Source organism: Ochlerotatus camptorhynchus, unplaced genomic scaffold, assembly GCF_037179485.1.
Source record: "Ochlerotatus camptorhynchus isolate MF236.1 unplaced genomic scaffold, CSIRO-AGI_Acam_v1.1 ptg000718l, whole genome shotgun sequence".
Classification (NCBI taxonomy): domain Eukaryota; kingdom Metazoa; phylum Arthropoda; class Insecta; order Diptera; family Culicidae; genus Ochlerotatus; species Ochlerotatus camptorhynchus.
The window spans coordinates 11,756-28,610 of record NW_027041193.1 but is presented as its reverse complement, the minus strand read 5'-3'; the positions used below and the strand labels follow the sequence as shown (position 1 = coordinate 28,610).

Here is a 16,855-nt window from a genome sequence, read left to right as displayed (position 1 = left end):
GTCTTCACTACCTTAGGTCGTTTAAGAAGGTGCTGCTTCATAATCGCCCAGTACTTCTCGATGGGGCGGAGCTCCGGAGTGTTGGGAGGGTTGAACATTTTCGGCACGAAATTGACCTTATTGTCCGCATACCACTTCAGCACGTCCTTGGAGTAGTGGCATGAGGCCAAATCCGGCCAGAAGATTGTTGGGACGTTGTGGGCCTTCAGGAGAGGAAGCAGCCGCTTCTGGAGGCACTCTTTTATGTACACCTGTCCGTTCATCGTGTCCTGGGTCACGAAAGGTGCACTCCGCTTCCCGCACGTGCAGATGGCTTGCCAAACCAGGAATTTCTTCGCAAATTTGGACATCTTCTGAGTGCGGACATGCTCCGGAACGCTGAACTTATCCTTGGCCGTGAAAAACAGGTTGCCGGGGATCTGTTTGAAGTCGGCCTTCACATATGTTTCGTCGTCCATGATGCAGCATTCAACTTTCGTCAGCATGTTGAGGTACAACTTCCTGGCACGGGTTTTGGCGGACTTGTTCTGCTTCTCATCGCGATTAGGGGCCTTTTGTACCTTGAACGTTCGAAGCCCAGCCTTAGTTTTGGCCTTCTGGACAAAACTTCGGCTTAGGTGCAGCTTCTTAGCCACATCCCTAACGGAGGCGTTCGGATTTCGGTTGAAGGCCCCAACTACGCGGTTGTGATTTTTGGTGTTGTACGGAATACTTTTTCCTTCACTTCTGGGCTTCCGATCGGTGGTCAACCGTTCCTCGAACCGCTTAATCACTCGCGACACCGTGGAATTCGCGATTCCCAACGTTTTAGCGATGGAACGATGCGAGAGATCCTTGTTCTCGTGATGAATGCGCAAGATTTTATCACGCACGAGCTGATCTTTCGACTCCATTTCCGCGAGTTTTGATCACAGGACTTTAAAACTTGCAGGATGTAAATAATGCACTATGAACTAAATCCACCCAAATTTGCATTAAATTCTACCCAACGGTTAAAAAGTTAGAGCAATTTCATAGTGTGGCAATTTCATCGTGGACACCCTTTATATAATTCTCGTGGAGTTGTTATGGTGTTTCCATAATCTCGAGCAAGACTACAGGGGTTGTGAGAAATAGGTACTAGCAAAATGTTGAAACTTCGTTGAATATTGTTCGATTTTTAATCTTCAAGAACATTCGACTAAAAACTAATCAAGTTTTATGGTGAGGCAATGGAAGTGACCATGGTTACCGGATACCGGAGATATTCCGGGTTTCCTGAGGGCATGTCTAAATTGCTAAATTTGTGATGAGTTTTTCTCAGAGTGTCCGTTACTAAACTGTGTGTTTTGTTCATACGCCAAAAATAGAACCATATCCAAAACAAATGACGTACCAAGAGCTAAAATCGACTCAGAATCAACCGAGATATAACCATTTCCCTGGAATCGGTCATGAGGGAGGGTTCTGAGTGCGATCAGTTCTTTCATTCACTCTAAACATGCCATGTGACACCTCTTTCTTCATGGTTTTTTTTACCAATAGGCTTTCTATAGACTTTAAATGGAGCACTGACCACATTGGCCACTTCCGGAACCACCGGAGTGCCCTCGGGGGAACCTGTAGTAGGAGACAAATTCATTTTTACAAAAATGATGCCGTGTGACACCTCTTTCTTCATGGTTTTTCATCAGTAGGATTTCTAAAGACTTTAATTGGATTATTGATCACATTGGCCACTTCCGGAACCACCGGAGTACGCCCGGGGGAACCTGTAGTAGGGGAAAATTCATTTTTACAAAAATCATGCCGTGTGACACCTCTTTCTTCATGGTTTTTCATCAGTAGGCTTTCTATAGACTTTGAATGGATCATTGGCTACATTGACCACTTCCGGAACCACTGGAGTACCCCCGTAGGCACCTGCAGTAGGGGAAAATTGCATGTTTACACCAAAACATGCACAGCAAAAAAAAGTAGTGTAAATTTCCGTTACTATGATGCACATAAATGGAGCGTCATATATCATACAAGTTTAGATGATAGATCGTGTAAATTTATGAGACATGTCATGCAATATTCCATATATTGTATGCAACTGTCCACTTTTATTTGCAACATTTCTTGCAAGCTGCTAGTTTACGTGAAAAGGAAGATTATATGTATGAATGTTTGCATGCATGGATGTTTACATCGCCAGTAAAATTCAGAATTTTTTGGTGTATGCCATGTGACACCTCTTTCTTCATGGTTTTTTACCAATAGGCTTTCTATACACTTTAAATGGATCATTGACTACATTGGCCACTTTCGGAACCACCGGAGTGCCTTCGGGGGAACCTGTAGTAGGGAACAAATTCATTTTTTTCAATAATCATGCCGTGTGACACCTCTTTTTTCATGGTTTTTCATCAGTAGGATTCTTAAAAACTCTAAATGGATTATTGACCACATTGGCCACTTCCGTAACCACCGAAGTACCCCCGGGGAACCTGCAGTAGGGTAAAATTTCATTTTTACACCAAAACATGCCATGCGACACTTCTTTCTTCATGGTTTTGCATCAGTAGGCTTTCTATAGCATTGAATGGATCACAACAACTGGAAAACAGGTTATCAGCTGATTTTCGAAATACTAATACAGATGCAAGTCAACATCAAGGCTATGCTATGATTATCTTGGTCGCAATGTTCATTGTTTACATTTTCATAACGAATCGCAAAGAATGAATATGCATCTTTGTCTTTTTCTCTTTTTCAATCTGATCTTACTACATACTCGCAGCGTGTGAGTATAGTCACATGAACACAGACAAAAGCAAAATTTGAATTTTATGTAAGGATGAACTAAAATGCACCCCTGGAGTAAAATGCGTTGTTTTTCGTTGCTTTCCCATTTGAGTGAGGAGCGTGCTCCCACCATCGACGTCTGTAAAAAAGTTGGGAAAAACTTTTGATTGACGATTGGTATTAAATACCTATTGAAACAATTCATAAACCGTACGATTCAATTCCCAGACGAGTCCAAGGCGAATCCTTGCTTCCGAAAAAATCTTTCTCAATGTTATTATTGAATTTTCATCGGTGTATACGAAACTTTTCATATCTTTTCATATCGTCACATCTTACATGTTGACGAAAAGTAATGAAAAAAGAGCTGTCGTACGGCATGTATTGGTGTAAATATATAATTTTTTTTTTTTTTTCTTTATTTTTGTGATTTTTAGCCGTAGGCTAGTTCATCACATTTGATAATCGAGGGTCAGGCTTAGGGCCTGCCTCGAAAGAAAGCGTTTCAGTCTATCATTACATAACGTACAACTGGCTCTGATTACCCACCAAAAGGGACAGACAACATTTTAAAAAACTTAATGTAAAGTGGGAGTTACATCGGGACTGTGGTGAGGAATGGATGCGCGAACAAGGTAGAGCTCCACCGTAAGAGACAGTGCCCCAGTCCGGCAGAGATACCCCGACGGCAGGAAAATAGGAAGGTGAAAGAACACGGACAGCGCAGCCCACGACGAGAGGGCTAGATTTGGTTGTATAGGTGAGCGTCCTTCAAGAATGCAATCAGCGCAGTCAACGTCGAGGGGTCGTTGCCAAGTAGCTCCCTGATGCTCTCTGGGAGTCGGTGTTGTTCGCGTAGCCTCTGAAACTCTGGGCAGACACACAGCACGTGTTCCACCGAGGCAGGGATGCTGCAGATTGGACAAACCTTGTGGAAGGGTGTCCCACCAAAATTGTGGGAAATCCTCGCATGGCCGGTCCGGAGTCTTGAAATAATCCGCTGGTCTTTGTACTTGTGGCTGTCTTGCCAAGGTCGTACGGTTTCTTTGATCTTTCTCAGGAGGGTGGTGCGTGACTGAAACCATTCCTCCTGCCAGGCTTCCATGATGATATTCGCAATCCAACGCCTGACGTCTAGGAGTGGTACGTTCCTGGTGAAGCGGGGTCCGGATGGACCAGATCCCGCCAGCCTGTCCGCTGCCTCGTTTCCAGGAACACCGCAGTGCCCGGGAATCCACGTAAAAACGGTTGAGGGTGGAGCAAAACGTGTAATGGCTTGTATCCAGGGGTGGCTCGGGGCTTCGGCTTCCAGCGCCTGGATGACGCTGTGTGAGTCCGTTAGCACAAGGATCGGTTGATCTGCAGGAGTGATGGCTGCGTCAAGAACAGCAGCGGCTTCTGCGGAAAAAACGGAACACTCCTCCGGAAGACTTTGACTTGTTGCGGTGTTTGGTCCTGCCACTCCGAGTCCCACTCCGGCCCGTGATCGCGATCCGTCCGTAAAGCGATGAACGTGCCCCGGATAAACCGACCTAAGAAGTTCTGCAACAGAGCGCCTCAACGCTACAGAGTTATCTCCGGCTTGGAATCCTCTCTTAATCCGCTTATCTATTTTGATAACGTTTGATCGCCAACTTTTCTCTCCATGCCAGTGGACCCTGGCCACCGGGGGGAGGTCTACGTTGGCTGCAGTGCGGAGGGCTCTGTTCCCCTCGTTGAGGAGAAAGACCCTATCGTTCCCGGATGTCTTAGCAGCGAGGGCAGCGGCTTTGGTGGCAGAGGCTGCAGCAGATCGATAGCGGAAAGGGAGGACTCCGGTTTCTGCACAAGCGGCGTCTGCGGGCGTGGAAGGTAGGAGGCCGGATACGATGCGTACGTAGGTATTGTATACCGGAGCGAGGATGCCGTTCAGCTTCTCGGTGGCTAAGCAGGTAATTTCGAGGCCGTAGAAAAGTCGACTGTCGATAACAGCCCGGGCGACACGAAGGCGGATCTCGCGGTTACTGGAGCGGTGCGGACGGGAGATTGTCCTGACGATGTTGATGCGGCTACGGCAGTTTTCTTTCACTAAGTGTTGGTCGAAACTTAGAGTCCGATCCAGAACTACCCCCAGAACGCGGACTGTTTTCTTAAGCGGAATTGGATGGTCCTGGATGGTGATCGGTGGTCCCCGAATCAGATGACCCGAGTGGCAGATATGGCACCGTACACTCTTTGGTGCGGAGAGCTGAAAACCAACAGAAAGCGCCCACCTGCTGACGGCGGAGACAGCTGCTTGGGCTATATTCCTGGTCCGTATAGTCGTTCGTCCCGTTACGACGATGAGTATGTCATCGGCATAGACGATTACGTGCACGTTCTTGGGCAGTCGGCTGAACACCCCGTTCATTGCCACCAGGAATAGCGTTACCGCTATGACGGATCCCTGGGGCACTCCAGTTTCCTCGGGGAACGGATCCGATCGAGTGTTCCCGACAGTCACCTGGAAGGTACGATCAAGGAGGAAATTCCGTACAAAATGTGTGATGTGGCCTTTCAGGCCCCAGCCGATGAGCTGCCTGATGACGCCGGGCGTCCAAGTCCTGTTGAACGCCTTTGAAATATCAAGGGATACTAACTCCGCATGGTGACCGTTGTCCTGGGCTTCCTTGAGTACATTTCCGAGGGCTGCAAAGTAAGTGGAGGAGCCGTGTCCTTGTCGGAATGCATGCTGCCGTTCGTCAAGGAGACTGTTTGACTCCAGGAACTGCCTAAGTCGACGATTTACCATTCTCTCCATCACTTTTGCCGCGCAGCAAGTGAGCGCAATCGGCCTAAAGGAGGAGGCTTCTCCACTCGCCGCGTTGATCTTTGGAATGGGCACTACCAGGCTTTGTTTCCAGAGGTCCGGGTACGAGTCAGTGAGCCATAGGTCGTTGAAGAGAGCGAGTAGCCTCGTTTTTCCGTCGAGGGAGAGGTTTTTTAACACCGGGTATCCAATCTCGTCCGGCCCGGCAGATTTACCAGTACTGCTGCCGAGGGCGAACTGAAGCTCCCGGAAGGTAAGAGCATCGTTGATCTGGAGGGAAGGGACATCGGATGGAATTCGCAGGTCGCGAATGCTGCTTGTGGAAGGTTTGACGCGCTGGACGAAATCGCTGTCGTAGCCCCTGATAGCGGACAGGCCGGCAAAATAGTTCCCTAAATTGTCAGCGATGTCCTTCGGTTCTGAGATCGTGTTGCCATGAGCTTGGATAGTAGGTGGAGTGGATCGCCGCTTGCCACTGAGAGCGTTGACGCGATTCCACAAGTCGCTCGACGATTGGGATTCATCGATTGAATCCAGGAAGTCCATCCAGCTGGATCGCTTCGCGTCGCGGATCACCTGTCTGCACGAGAGATGGCGTTCTCGGTAGACCTTCAGCGCTTCCTCCCTACCAGGATCGTCTAAGGCTAGGCGCTTAAGCCGGCGTAGGGCTTTGCATCGTGCTTTTACCGCACATTTGGTATCCTCGTTCCACCAACGTAGGGCTTTTCGCCCGGGTACGCTACCAGTCCTTGGGATGGATAGTGTTGCAGCGTCGTATAGTACTTCCGTGAAGCTGGAGATATCGTTCGGTTCGCGTTGCTGAAAGAGAGCGTCGGATTTCTCCCTGAAAGCGTCCCAGTCGGCTTCCTCGAAGCGCCACCTGGGTCTCCGGGTCGTTGGGGGGACCGCACCTACGAAAAGCTGTATGCGGATTGGGTAGTGGTCACTACCGTGCAGGTCGGTACAGATATTCCACTGTGCTTTGTCTACGATAGATCGGCTGGCAGTGGCAATGTCGATCGCGGTGGTGTGCCGTCCATTAAAGAAGGTGGGAGCGCCATCGTTCAGCACCACCAAGTCCTCTCTCTCAAAAATGCTCGCCAGGATAGAGCCTCTGGGATCTGGGCGAGGGCTGCCCCAGTCCGGATGGTGCCCGTTGATGTCGCCGACGAAGAGCCGCGGTTCCGGAAACTTGGAAATAACTGCACTTAAGACCCCATCCAGATTGGCTATCCGTCCGCAGGGCAGGTACGCACAGCCGATAGCTAAGTTAGAGGCGTTCTTAAGGCGGACGCCGACGATTGGCAGGTTAGTTATAATTGACCTCTGCTATAGGTTCCCCGGGGGCATCTCGATGGTTTCGAAACTGGCCAATATGGTTAATAATCCACTTCTACAGAAACCTTTTTGATGAAAAATCATGAAGAAAGAGCTGTTGCACGGCACATTTTGGTTCAAACATGTAATTGTCCCCTGCTAAAGGGATCCCTCCCCCAGAGACATCCCGGTTGTGCGGAGAGCAGCCAATCTAGTCAATGATCCAATTCAAGTCTCTAAAAAGTCTTTTGATGAAAAACCGTGAAGAAAGAGCTGCCATACGGAATGTTTTGGTGTAAAAATGCAATTGTCCCCTGCTACAGGTTTCCGTGGGGCCTCTTGGTGGTTCAGTGAGCGGGAAATGTGATCAATGATCCAATTAAAGTTTATAGAAAGCCTACTGATGAAAAACCATGAGAAAGAGCTATCGTATGCCACAGTTTGGCGTAAACATACAATATTGTCACCTACTGCAGGTTTCCCGGAGGGCATTTCGGTGGTTCCGAGGTGGCCAATGTAATTAATGATCCAATTCAACTTTATAGAAAGCCTACTGATGCAAAACCATGGAGAACGAGCTGTCACACGGCATGTTTTGGTGTAAAAATGAAATTGTCCCCTACTTATGGTTTCCTGGGGGCATTCCGGTTGTTCCGATAGTGGTCAATGCGATCAATGATTCATTTAAAGCCTATAGAAATCCTACTGATGTAAAACCATGAAGAAAGAGGTGTCGTACGGCATGTTTTGGTGTAATAATGGAATTGTCCCCCAGGCATCGAAAATTATTTGCATTCATTTCATGCATTCATTTACATTCATTTGCTTCTAACATTTTTTTAATCAACAGAATTCTGAAAAATAATGTATGGAGTTTTTGTAGGTTTTGTTATTAGCTACAACTTTTGCCCATCTGTATCTCCTATGCATCACGAATTAGAGCGGGCAGAACTTGTTACTGTTTTTAAGTGAATGTAAAATACATTCATTGAATAACAGTAGCAGCTTCTGTTCGCTCTGGTTCATCATGCATAAGAGATAAGTATTTGAAATGATAACAAAAGTTGTAGCTAATAACAAAACCTACAAAAGCTCCATACATTATTTTGCAGGATTCTGTTGATGAGAAAAGTTAGGGTCAAATGAATGTAAATGAATGCACGAAATGAATGCAAATGATTTTCCATGCCTGTTGTCCCCTACTACAGGTTCCCTCGGGGGTACTCCGGTGTTTCCGGAAGTGGCCAATGTGGTCAATGATCAATTCCAAGTCCATAGAAAGCCTACGGATAAAAAACCACGAAGAAAGAGGTGTTGTACGGCATTTTTTGGTGTAATAATGCAATTGTCCTCTACTACAGGTTCCCCCGGCGGTACTTCGGTGGTTCCAGAAGTGGCCAATGCGGTCAATGATCCATTCAAAGTCTATAGAAAGCCTACTGATGAAAAACCATGAAGAAAGAGGTGTCGCATGGCATATTTTGGTGTAAAAATGAAATTGTACCCTACTTCGGTGGTTCCGGAAGTGGCCAATGTGGTTAATAATCCATTTAAAGTCTTAAGAAATCCTACTGATGAAAAACCATGAAAAAAAAGGTGTCACACGGCATGATTTTTGTAAAAATGAATTTGTCCCCTACTACTGGTTCCCCCGAGGCCAATGTAGTAAATGATCTATTCAAAGTCTATAGAAAGCCTATTGGTAAAAAAAACTATGAAGAAAGAGGTGTCGCACGGCATGTTTTGAATGAATGAAAGAACTGACCGCACTCAGAACCCTCCCTCAGGACCGATTCCAGGGAAATGGCCATATCTTGGTTGATTCTGAGCCGATTTTAGCTCTTGGTGCGTCATTTGTTTTGGAAATGGTTCTATTTTTGGCGTATGAACAAAAACACAGATTAGTAACGGACACCCTGAGAAAAACTCATCACAAATTTAGCAATTTAGACATGCCCTCAGGAAACCCGGAATATCTCCGGTATCCGGTAACCATGGTCACTTCCATTGCCTCACCATAAAATTTGATTAGTTTTCTAGTCGAATGTTTTTTGAAGATTGAAAATCGAACAATATTTAACGAAGTTACAACAGTCCAAAGTTGGACAAAATTTTGCTAGTACCCTATATTTCTCACAACCCCTGTAGCTCTCTTTGCCATTCTCTTGAGAGTGACACCAATGGCACCACAGGGACCTTTTCCATGATACGTTGCAAAAAAAAATGCCATTCTTCTTCTAATCCATGCTTTGACTAAAATCTACACAGACTAGAAAAGTTTATTTTTTATTTTTTTATTTTTGTATTGTGATGCTGCCCCATCTGACACAAAAGTAATTTTAAAATCTATCATTTATTATATGAACAACTAAACTGCAACTGTATCGTGAGTCATTACTCCTGATATGATAATGAAGCTAACATTTTCAAGTTTATCGTCTTTCTTATAATAAGCTTCAAATGGATGTAGGGTAAATGATGGCTTCGGCAGCCATCGACTGTTTTCGGCAACGACAATTTAAACGTTAATTTCGATGTATTTTCTCACTAAAACACTTCGCATAATGTATTTAAACGATTCCTTAGTCTTTCAACTTCCATCCTAATACATTTTTACGACTGAGCAAACCTGTTATGACAGGTGTTTCTGCAAAAGAAACATAAGCACATCAAAATACGGCTGATTTCGAGGCCGATAATAGAACAGCTGGTTTACAGGCAGTTTAAACGGAAATGTTGCCGAAGTAAAAGAGGCTGCCGACAATAGTCACACTCACCTGAGAAGTTTGGAGCGCCTTAATAACGTTTTCAAACCGTTTTGGACAGTGTTGTTGGTTGGAATGGATAGAGTAGCTAGCAGCAGATGAATGTAAACAAACAGACACGTCATATGTGTGCGTGACACTGAGAAAATGCTAATAGAAGTGCGGAAGCTGCTTAGATTGACGAGAATACGTAAATTCCCCTATGTATTGTTGGTTGAGAATTATTCCAGTGATATCCTTGAGCAGCGTTTTGGATAATTCTTTTTTATTTCTTAGAAAAGAAGACTGTTGTTTGTAAATAAAGTCATTTGTTAATTTAATCAACGAGATATAGAACAAATTCATCAACATGCTTGATAATCGTTTCCAAATTACAACGATCAGTATTCAGCCACTGTTGAAAGACAACATCTTGTTTCTCATTTGATTCTAATAGCAAAGTAAATTCCTCTTCAATATGTTCATTGGAAGCACACTTTTCATAAGCACGGAAAAAGCGATCAGTTGTTTTTGTTGAAATATTACAATGCATTTTTTCTATTATTGTATCTTGTGACATAATTCTTAAACTTTTGATCATTTATTTTACATTTTCATAAATTTTACAAATACATACATTATGGATTCCAGTAGAATCAAGCAAAATGCAATGTTTTGGTCGCAATTGTGTAAATACAGTGAAACCAATATTAATATCTTTATATTTATCAACAAAAATCATGTACGCTTCTTTGAGGGACATCATTAACAGTCGTTTTTAAACGTTTTCTTTTCGTCTATTTCTTAACCCGGAAACAAAATCATTTGTTCCGGGCATAGATCTACTAATATCATTGTAATCAAAAAATTCCCTAACTATTTTTTTTTTTTGTATCATCGTTGATCCCATGCCCACTTCTTTTATTGGGTGTGCTAAGAATACCCTGCTCATTAACAAGGCTCTTCACCTGCTTTACCATGTACGTTCGTGCGTTGAATTCTGCTACGACTTTATTCACGGACAAAGACTTTGGCAATACTGATAATACTGTTATCTGATCTTTTCTGTCAGCTGTAGGGGGAATTGAACTTCTCCTTTAGCTACACAATCATTTCTACGTATGCCTCTACTTTGCTAATGTCTGCTGTATCTTCCTCGATGAAATTGGAGATAAATTCAACGTTTCCACAAAGCCATTGAACTTCTCAACATTGTATGGGCGTTGCATATGCTGATGGAACTGACTCCAATGATGGAACCGATAGTACCGTATCTGGAGGAAAGAAGAAAAAAAAATAATAAGTTCTATTAGGATTTTGCAGTTAAAACTTGATAGAATCATCAGGATGACTGTTCTTACCTAGCTCATCTACGGATTGATGGCCACTCGTTGATGGATCTGGATCATCACTATGTTGATGGTTGGATATTTAGGTACATCATTTCCAACCGATCGGCGTTTTTTCACAACTGGACTTCTATTATGAGATATCACGCTACGGCATGACTCACAAATGCTCATCGGTGGGCGTTGGCCAAATTTGGATTTTTCAGATATAATCCTAAATAGGACCTGGATTATTTAATACTCTACCCAACAAACAATTCAAAGTCACAAATAAGCATACACATTGCATAAATGCTGTATAACAGTGTACAATGCTGAATAAAACAGAATGTCGAATTACGTGCTGAAAAAAGCTCATCGAGATCGATAGATGCACCTTTATTCCGCCGTTTGCTCTGATCTGATTAATTTACTTATTAAAAGCTTTATAAACGTTGACTGTCTTCCTGATTCAGAACCAGAAGTTTGATCTTATAACAAACTGAATAAGTGTAATTTGCACATACATTGTCGCTTTAATTCGGCTGTTTTCAATTGCTTTAATAAAATGCTTTATTAGACGTCTTATAAATGTTTTCTAGCTCTATTATTAGATTTCATTGCATTCCTTTATAATATTGCTGTATAAAGGTGAATACAGTCAGCAAAATAGCTCTGGTACCACTATGCGTCCATGTTTTAGTTGAATGCTTTGTAAATGCTTTATGAACGACGTATTAGATTCATTTTTCCACAATGCTGCTCAATAAACAATTCAGAGTCACAAATAAGCATATAGATTGAATAAATGCTTTATAACAGTGTAAAATGCTGAATAAAACGGGTTGTCAAATTATGTGCTCAGAAAACCTCATTGAGATCGATGATGCGCCTTTATTCCGCTGATTGCTCTGATTTGATTAATATACTTATTAAAATCTATGCAAACGATGACTGTCTTCATGATTCAACACCAGAAGTTTGATCTAATATCATACTGGATAAGTGTGTTTCCATTGATTTAATAACATGCTTTATTATACGTCTAATAATTGTTTTCTAGCTGCATTACTAGGTTCCATTGCATTGCTTCACAATATTGCTGTATAAAGGTGAATACAGTCAGCATAGTAGCTTTTATACCACTATGCGTCCATGTTGTAATCACATGATTTGTAAATGCTTTATAAACGACGTATTAGATTCATTATTCGACAACACTGCTTCAGGCTAACTTCAAAACGAAATAGGTAGCATAGTGGTTACCGTTTCCGCTTTCCAAGTAGAAGGTCGCGAGTTCAATCCCAGCCTCAACCCTTTTTTGTTTTATTTATTTTCTACGCCTAATTAATTTAAATCGTAATCATAAATCGTTTCACTCACGACAACCAATTTATAGATCTTTCGAAAAGAATAGCATCTTTTTTATCGAAATTAGAGAGATGGAGAGGTAACGTTGGTCTAATGTTAAACAACTATAAATAAATTAATCATTCTTACATCTCCTTGAATTAGCTAGAGTTACGGCTGGAAGTGCTGATAGGTTTTCAGATTCAAGCTTTTATTGCTTATTTAGCTGCTCATATGATGTAATCTAGGATAGCTCAGATGGCAAGGCAAGCGGCTGGTGATCGGCAGGTCATGGTTCGAATCCCATATAACGACATGTGTGTGTGTATGTATGTATGTAATAAATTATTGTGTGGTGGGTGGCGTGTTTCGACAGAAATAATGACACAACAATCACTAACGAGAACAAACCCCTGCTCTGTGCCGTTCTTATTTTCGGATTAATTATCCCGTAGTTGAATAATCATTTAATAAATGTATAATAGTGTCTAATTAAACATTATTTCACATGAGAACCCTAATAAAAAACAACCATAAACGAACGTTAACCCAAATCATTGAACTATTCCACAAATGGTTTGGATGATACCCAGAACACGTCGTTAAGCAAATTAACCATACCATTTTTATTAGGGAATTAAGCTTCTCGTGTACACCTTTATACCATCGCTGTTTAAGGAAGCATTGATGTCTTATAAACGCTGAAAAATTAAAAAATTGATCGAATAAGCTCTGTTACAACTCTTGTAAGTCGAATAAAAGCTTCTCGACATACCTTATTCAACACCGAATATTTTGATGTTGTGGTTGAACAAATTCTCCAGATTTGTGTGAACAAAGCCTGAACAGAAGTTATTATTGAAAATAATACAAGTATTATTAAGCATAAAGTGGAATAAAATCGTCACGAAGTCGTTTCTTCAATAGGCAATTGTTTGTTGGGTAGTAACCTCAAGTCCGTGCTCTGTAACAATGTTTCATTGTGATTAATCAACACTCAGAGGGGTAAAATATAAAATTTGGGGTAAATTTGAAAGAAAGGGAACTTGGAGTGTAGAGCGCACTGCCCACTGGACGATTCTGAAGACTGGCCAATTGAGTGGGGTATGGGTTTATTTGCTTGAACGTCATTTCCAATGTTGATACATTCAAACCATTGGCATTTGAGATAAGACAGAGATAGGATGCGGAGGACCCGCTTAGGAGGAGTGTAACCCATGTTATGGTTTCCATTTATAAAATAGTTCAGATAGGCTAGAAATGACAGGTTTATAGTGAGAGAATGTACCATATTGGGAAAGCATAATTTTCATAGGGTTCAGAGCGGCTGAGCTGTTCGTTTGTAGTTTGACTTTCATTCAAAACCAATTTGGCTCTAGAACAATTTTAAACTTGTTCTGCATTATTCACATGTTGCAATTATTGAAAAGAGCTCGATATAAGATAGCCACAGAGAACAGACGTTGAGGCTCCAAAATTTCTCTAAAAACTTGTGTAAAGATTCCTATTCGACTTAAGCGCCACTAACGGCGACTTCCCCACTTAAAAACCCTCATTGACAACAGATGGCACTGGCGTTGCAAAACTTACACTAGACACTAAGTGGTGATAGATTTTCAGCAGATAATTTATCGATACTAGCGCCTAATTGGTCGAAAGTGATAAATTTATAGAGGAAATCAGGAGATGCGCTACGTAACGGCAACGTTTCCACTTAACTCTACACAAGTTTCTGACCGAACTTGAACGTCTGGTCTCTGTGAGATAGTTTAATACAATTAAATAGAAATGCTAAAATCTTACCGAGTAGTTTAGCTGTTCTGATTTCGGTACAGTTTGTTGAGGTCGGGTATAGTTTCTGAGTATGGATGCCCATTTTTAAATAACTCATATTAGCACAGAGTAATAGTTTTATTGCTAGGGAACTTTCTTTTAGGATCGTCTTTTCTTCATACAATTCTCATTATTCATACTATATTAATCATGATCAGTCTTAGAAAATGTTATATGTTTAAGCCCCGTTCTAGATTTGTTTGTTATTCATATCTTATGCAGCTCGCGAGAGGTTACCAAATATGGGTTCTTTTTTTTCAATAATAGTTTTGGGGGAGGGGGCGATCTGAGAGCTGAATAGAGGCAAATAAAATAGGGAACACAACACCATTACCCAAACGACTAACCAACGCATGCGGCTCACACTTAACTTGTTTTATTTCTTTCATCCCTTCATGTACCAATATTACCTACCTGAGAACAAATGGGAACATGGCCAGATTTTCAATAGGAAGAAGGAAAAAAAGCGAGAAAACGTAAGAGAGTAAGTAGTCAGAAAGGATTAGGCTATTTGGAAACAGCCAATTTATACTGGACGGAACTGGTAAATTGGATAAGAATTGTAAAAGGTGTGTGCTTGCATGATTTACTTATTTGAGAATTACCCAAAAGCCACATGAGAACCTCATTTCCTTCAATTACTACTCCACTGCAACACACACCTAATAATGATCACTAACATTCATATAGTTTCAGCATTATCGACATTTATAATCAAAAGGTGAGTTGTAAAGTATAATTACCATGCATAGATATAAGTTAATGTACCAGAACCTGGACGGACACGAGCCTACCCAGGGGAGGACCCGGATACGACCACCCATGTGTGTCTAGAGTATCGCACGAGCTGACGAGTGCAACGGGAAGGACAGTAGGTGTATAGACTAGGGGGTTAGTCCCTAGATAAGCCAACTTAGCGGTTGGCACAGCCTATACACTGAACAATTACAATTACAATTACAATCACGCTACGGCATGACTCACAAATGCTCATCGTTTCATCAATTTTGTGGTTATATCCCATAGAATGTATTTTTTACCATCGTTGACGATATGGCCCGTAACTTATTTCGGTTGCATCTCGGATTATTTATATTTGCACAACATTTCAATCTTTTGAGCCTTTTTTTATTTTTTTTTAACTCTTTATTTGTTCCAAATTCAAAATAAATTACATTTCATTTTAACCTAGGTGCTCCAGTTACTACAGTAACTTACCAGCCTTAATTGTTATGATATATATCTAAGTGTTTTTACATTGTTCCTGCCTTGACAATTCAGTATTTTAAACAGGTTTTTTTTAAACCTGCATGTCAGTATAACAATTGAAATCTTAAAACTAAAAACTAAAAATAAATCTTATCTAAGTATAAAGGGAATTAATCGTTGCAATTGAGGATTGCAACGATTTTTGCCTGAAAATATTAATTATTTTGTTGGACATTTGTTCTAAAGTCTCAACATTCGAAATTCTATGTACTTCGGTAGTACTGTACCAGGAAGGCAACTTCAAAATCATCTTCAGAACTTTGTTCTGAATCCTTTGAAGTGCTTTTGTTTCCTGGTAGTGCAACAACTAGACCATATTGGCACAGCGTTAAGCATGGCTGGTCTAAAAACTTGTTTAAGTAAAGTTTGGATTTTCTGTTTATAAGAGGATACAAATATTTTATATATTTGTTACATTTGGCTTGAATGCCCTCAATGTGATCTTTAAAAGTAAGTTAATTTTTGGTCAAGTATTAATCCAAGATATTTCACTTGGTTTGACCAGGAAATTGGAACACCGTTCATAGTGACTATGTGACTACTACTAGGTTTCAAAAAGGAAGCACTAGGCTTATGTAGAAATATTATAAGTTGAGTTGGGGGCGACCTCGGCGTAGTGGTTAACATCCATACCTCTCACGCCAAAGTCACGAGTTCAAATCTCACCCCCGGACAAGTCACGAATGACCCAAGAGTGTTAACTGAGTGTGAGTGACTATAATAATAAAAAAATAAAAAAAAAAAATATATATATATATATATATATATATTTTTTTTTTTTCTTTTTTTTTTGTATATATAAGTTGAGTTTTGGAAGCGTTGGGAGAAATCTTCCATTTTTGTAAATAAGAAGAGAAAATATCTAAACTTTTCTGCAGTCTGCTGCAAATAACACGAAGACTTCTTCGTTTAGTGGAAATGCCTGTGTCATCAGCGAACAAAGATTTGTGGCAACCCTGAGGCAAATCAGGGAGGTCCGAAGTGAAAATGTTATACAATGTAGGCCCAAGAACGCTACCCTGAGGAACTCCTGCTCTAACAGGTAGCCGATTAGATTTGGAATTTTTATAGTTTACCTGCAGAGTTCTGTCAGTTAAATAATTTTGAACTACACTGGAGTAGCTTTTTACGCGGGTGATATGTCCCGCGTAAAAAAAACCGCGTAAAAAAAAACCGCATAAATTCCGGAATCCGCGTAAAAAAACCGCGTAAATTCCGAAATCCGCGTAAAAAAACCGCGTAAAAAAAGACCGTGTAAAAAAACCGCGTAAAAAGCGACTCTAGTGTATAATGATATACCGCGTTAATTCTGAAATCCGCGTAAAAAAACCAAAATCCGCGTAAAAAAAACCGCGTAAATTCCGAAATCCGCGTAAAACAAAACCGTTTAAATTTCGAAATCCAGGTAAAAAAAACCGCGTAAAAAAAACCGTGTAAAAAAAACCGCGTAAAAAGCG

General features: G+C 41.6%; 1 protein-coding gene across 1 annotated transcript in view; it reads left to right on the top strand.

Moving 5' to 3' along the window:
* LOC135714785 (probable ubiquitin carboxyl-terminal hydrolase FAF) overlaps positions 1 to 16,099 on the top strand; it is a gene marked incomplete at its 5' end in the record, with an annotated part of 97,323 nt that extends 81,224 nt beyond the window's left edge. The window contains one exon of the mRNA XM_065238154.1: positions 14,570 to 16,099. Coding sequence (XP_065094226.1) covers positions 14,570 to 14,617 — 48 coding nt within the window. The remainder of the gene's footprint in view (positions 1 to 14,569) is intronic.
* Between the last annotated feature and the right edge of the window lie 756 nt (positions 16,100 to 16,855).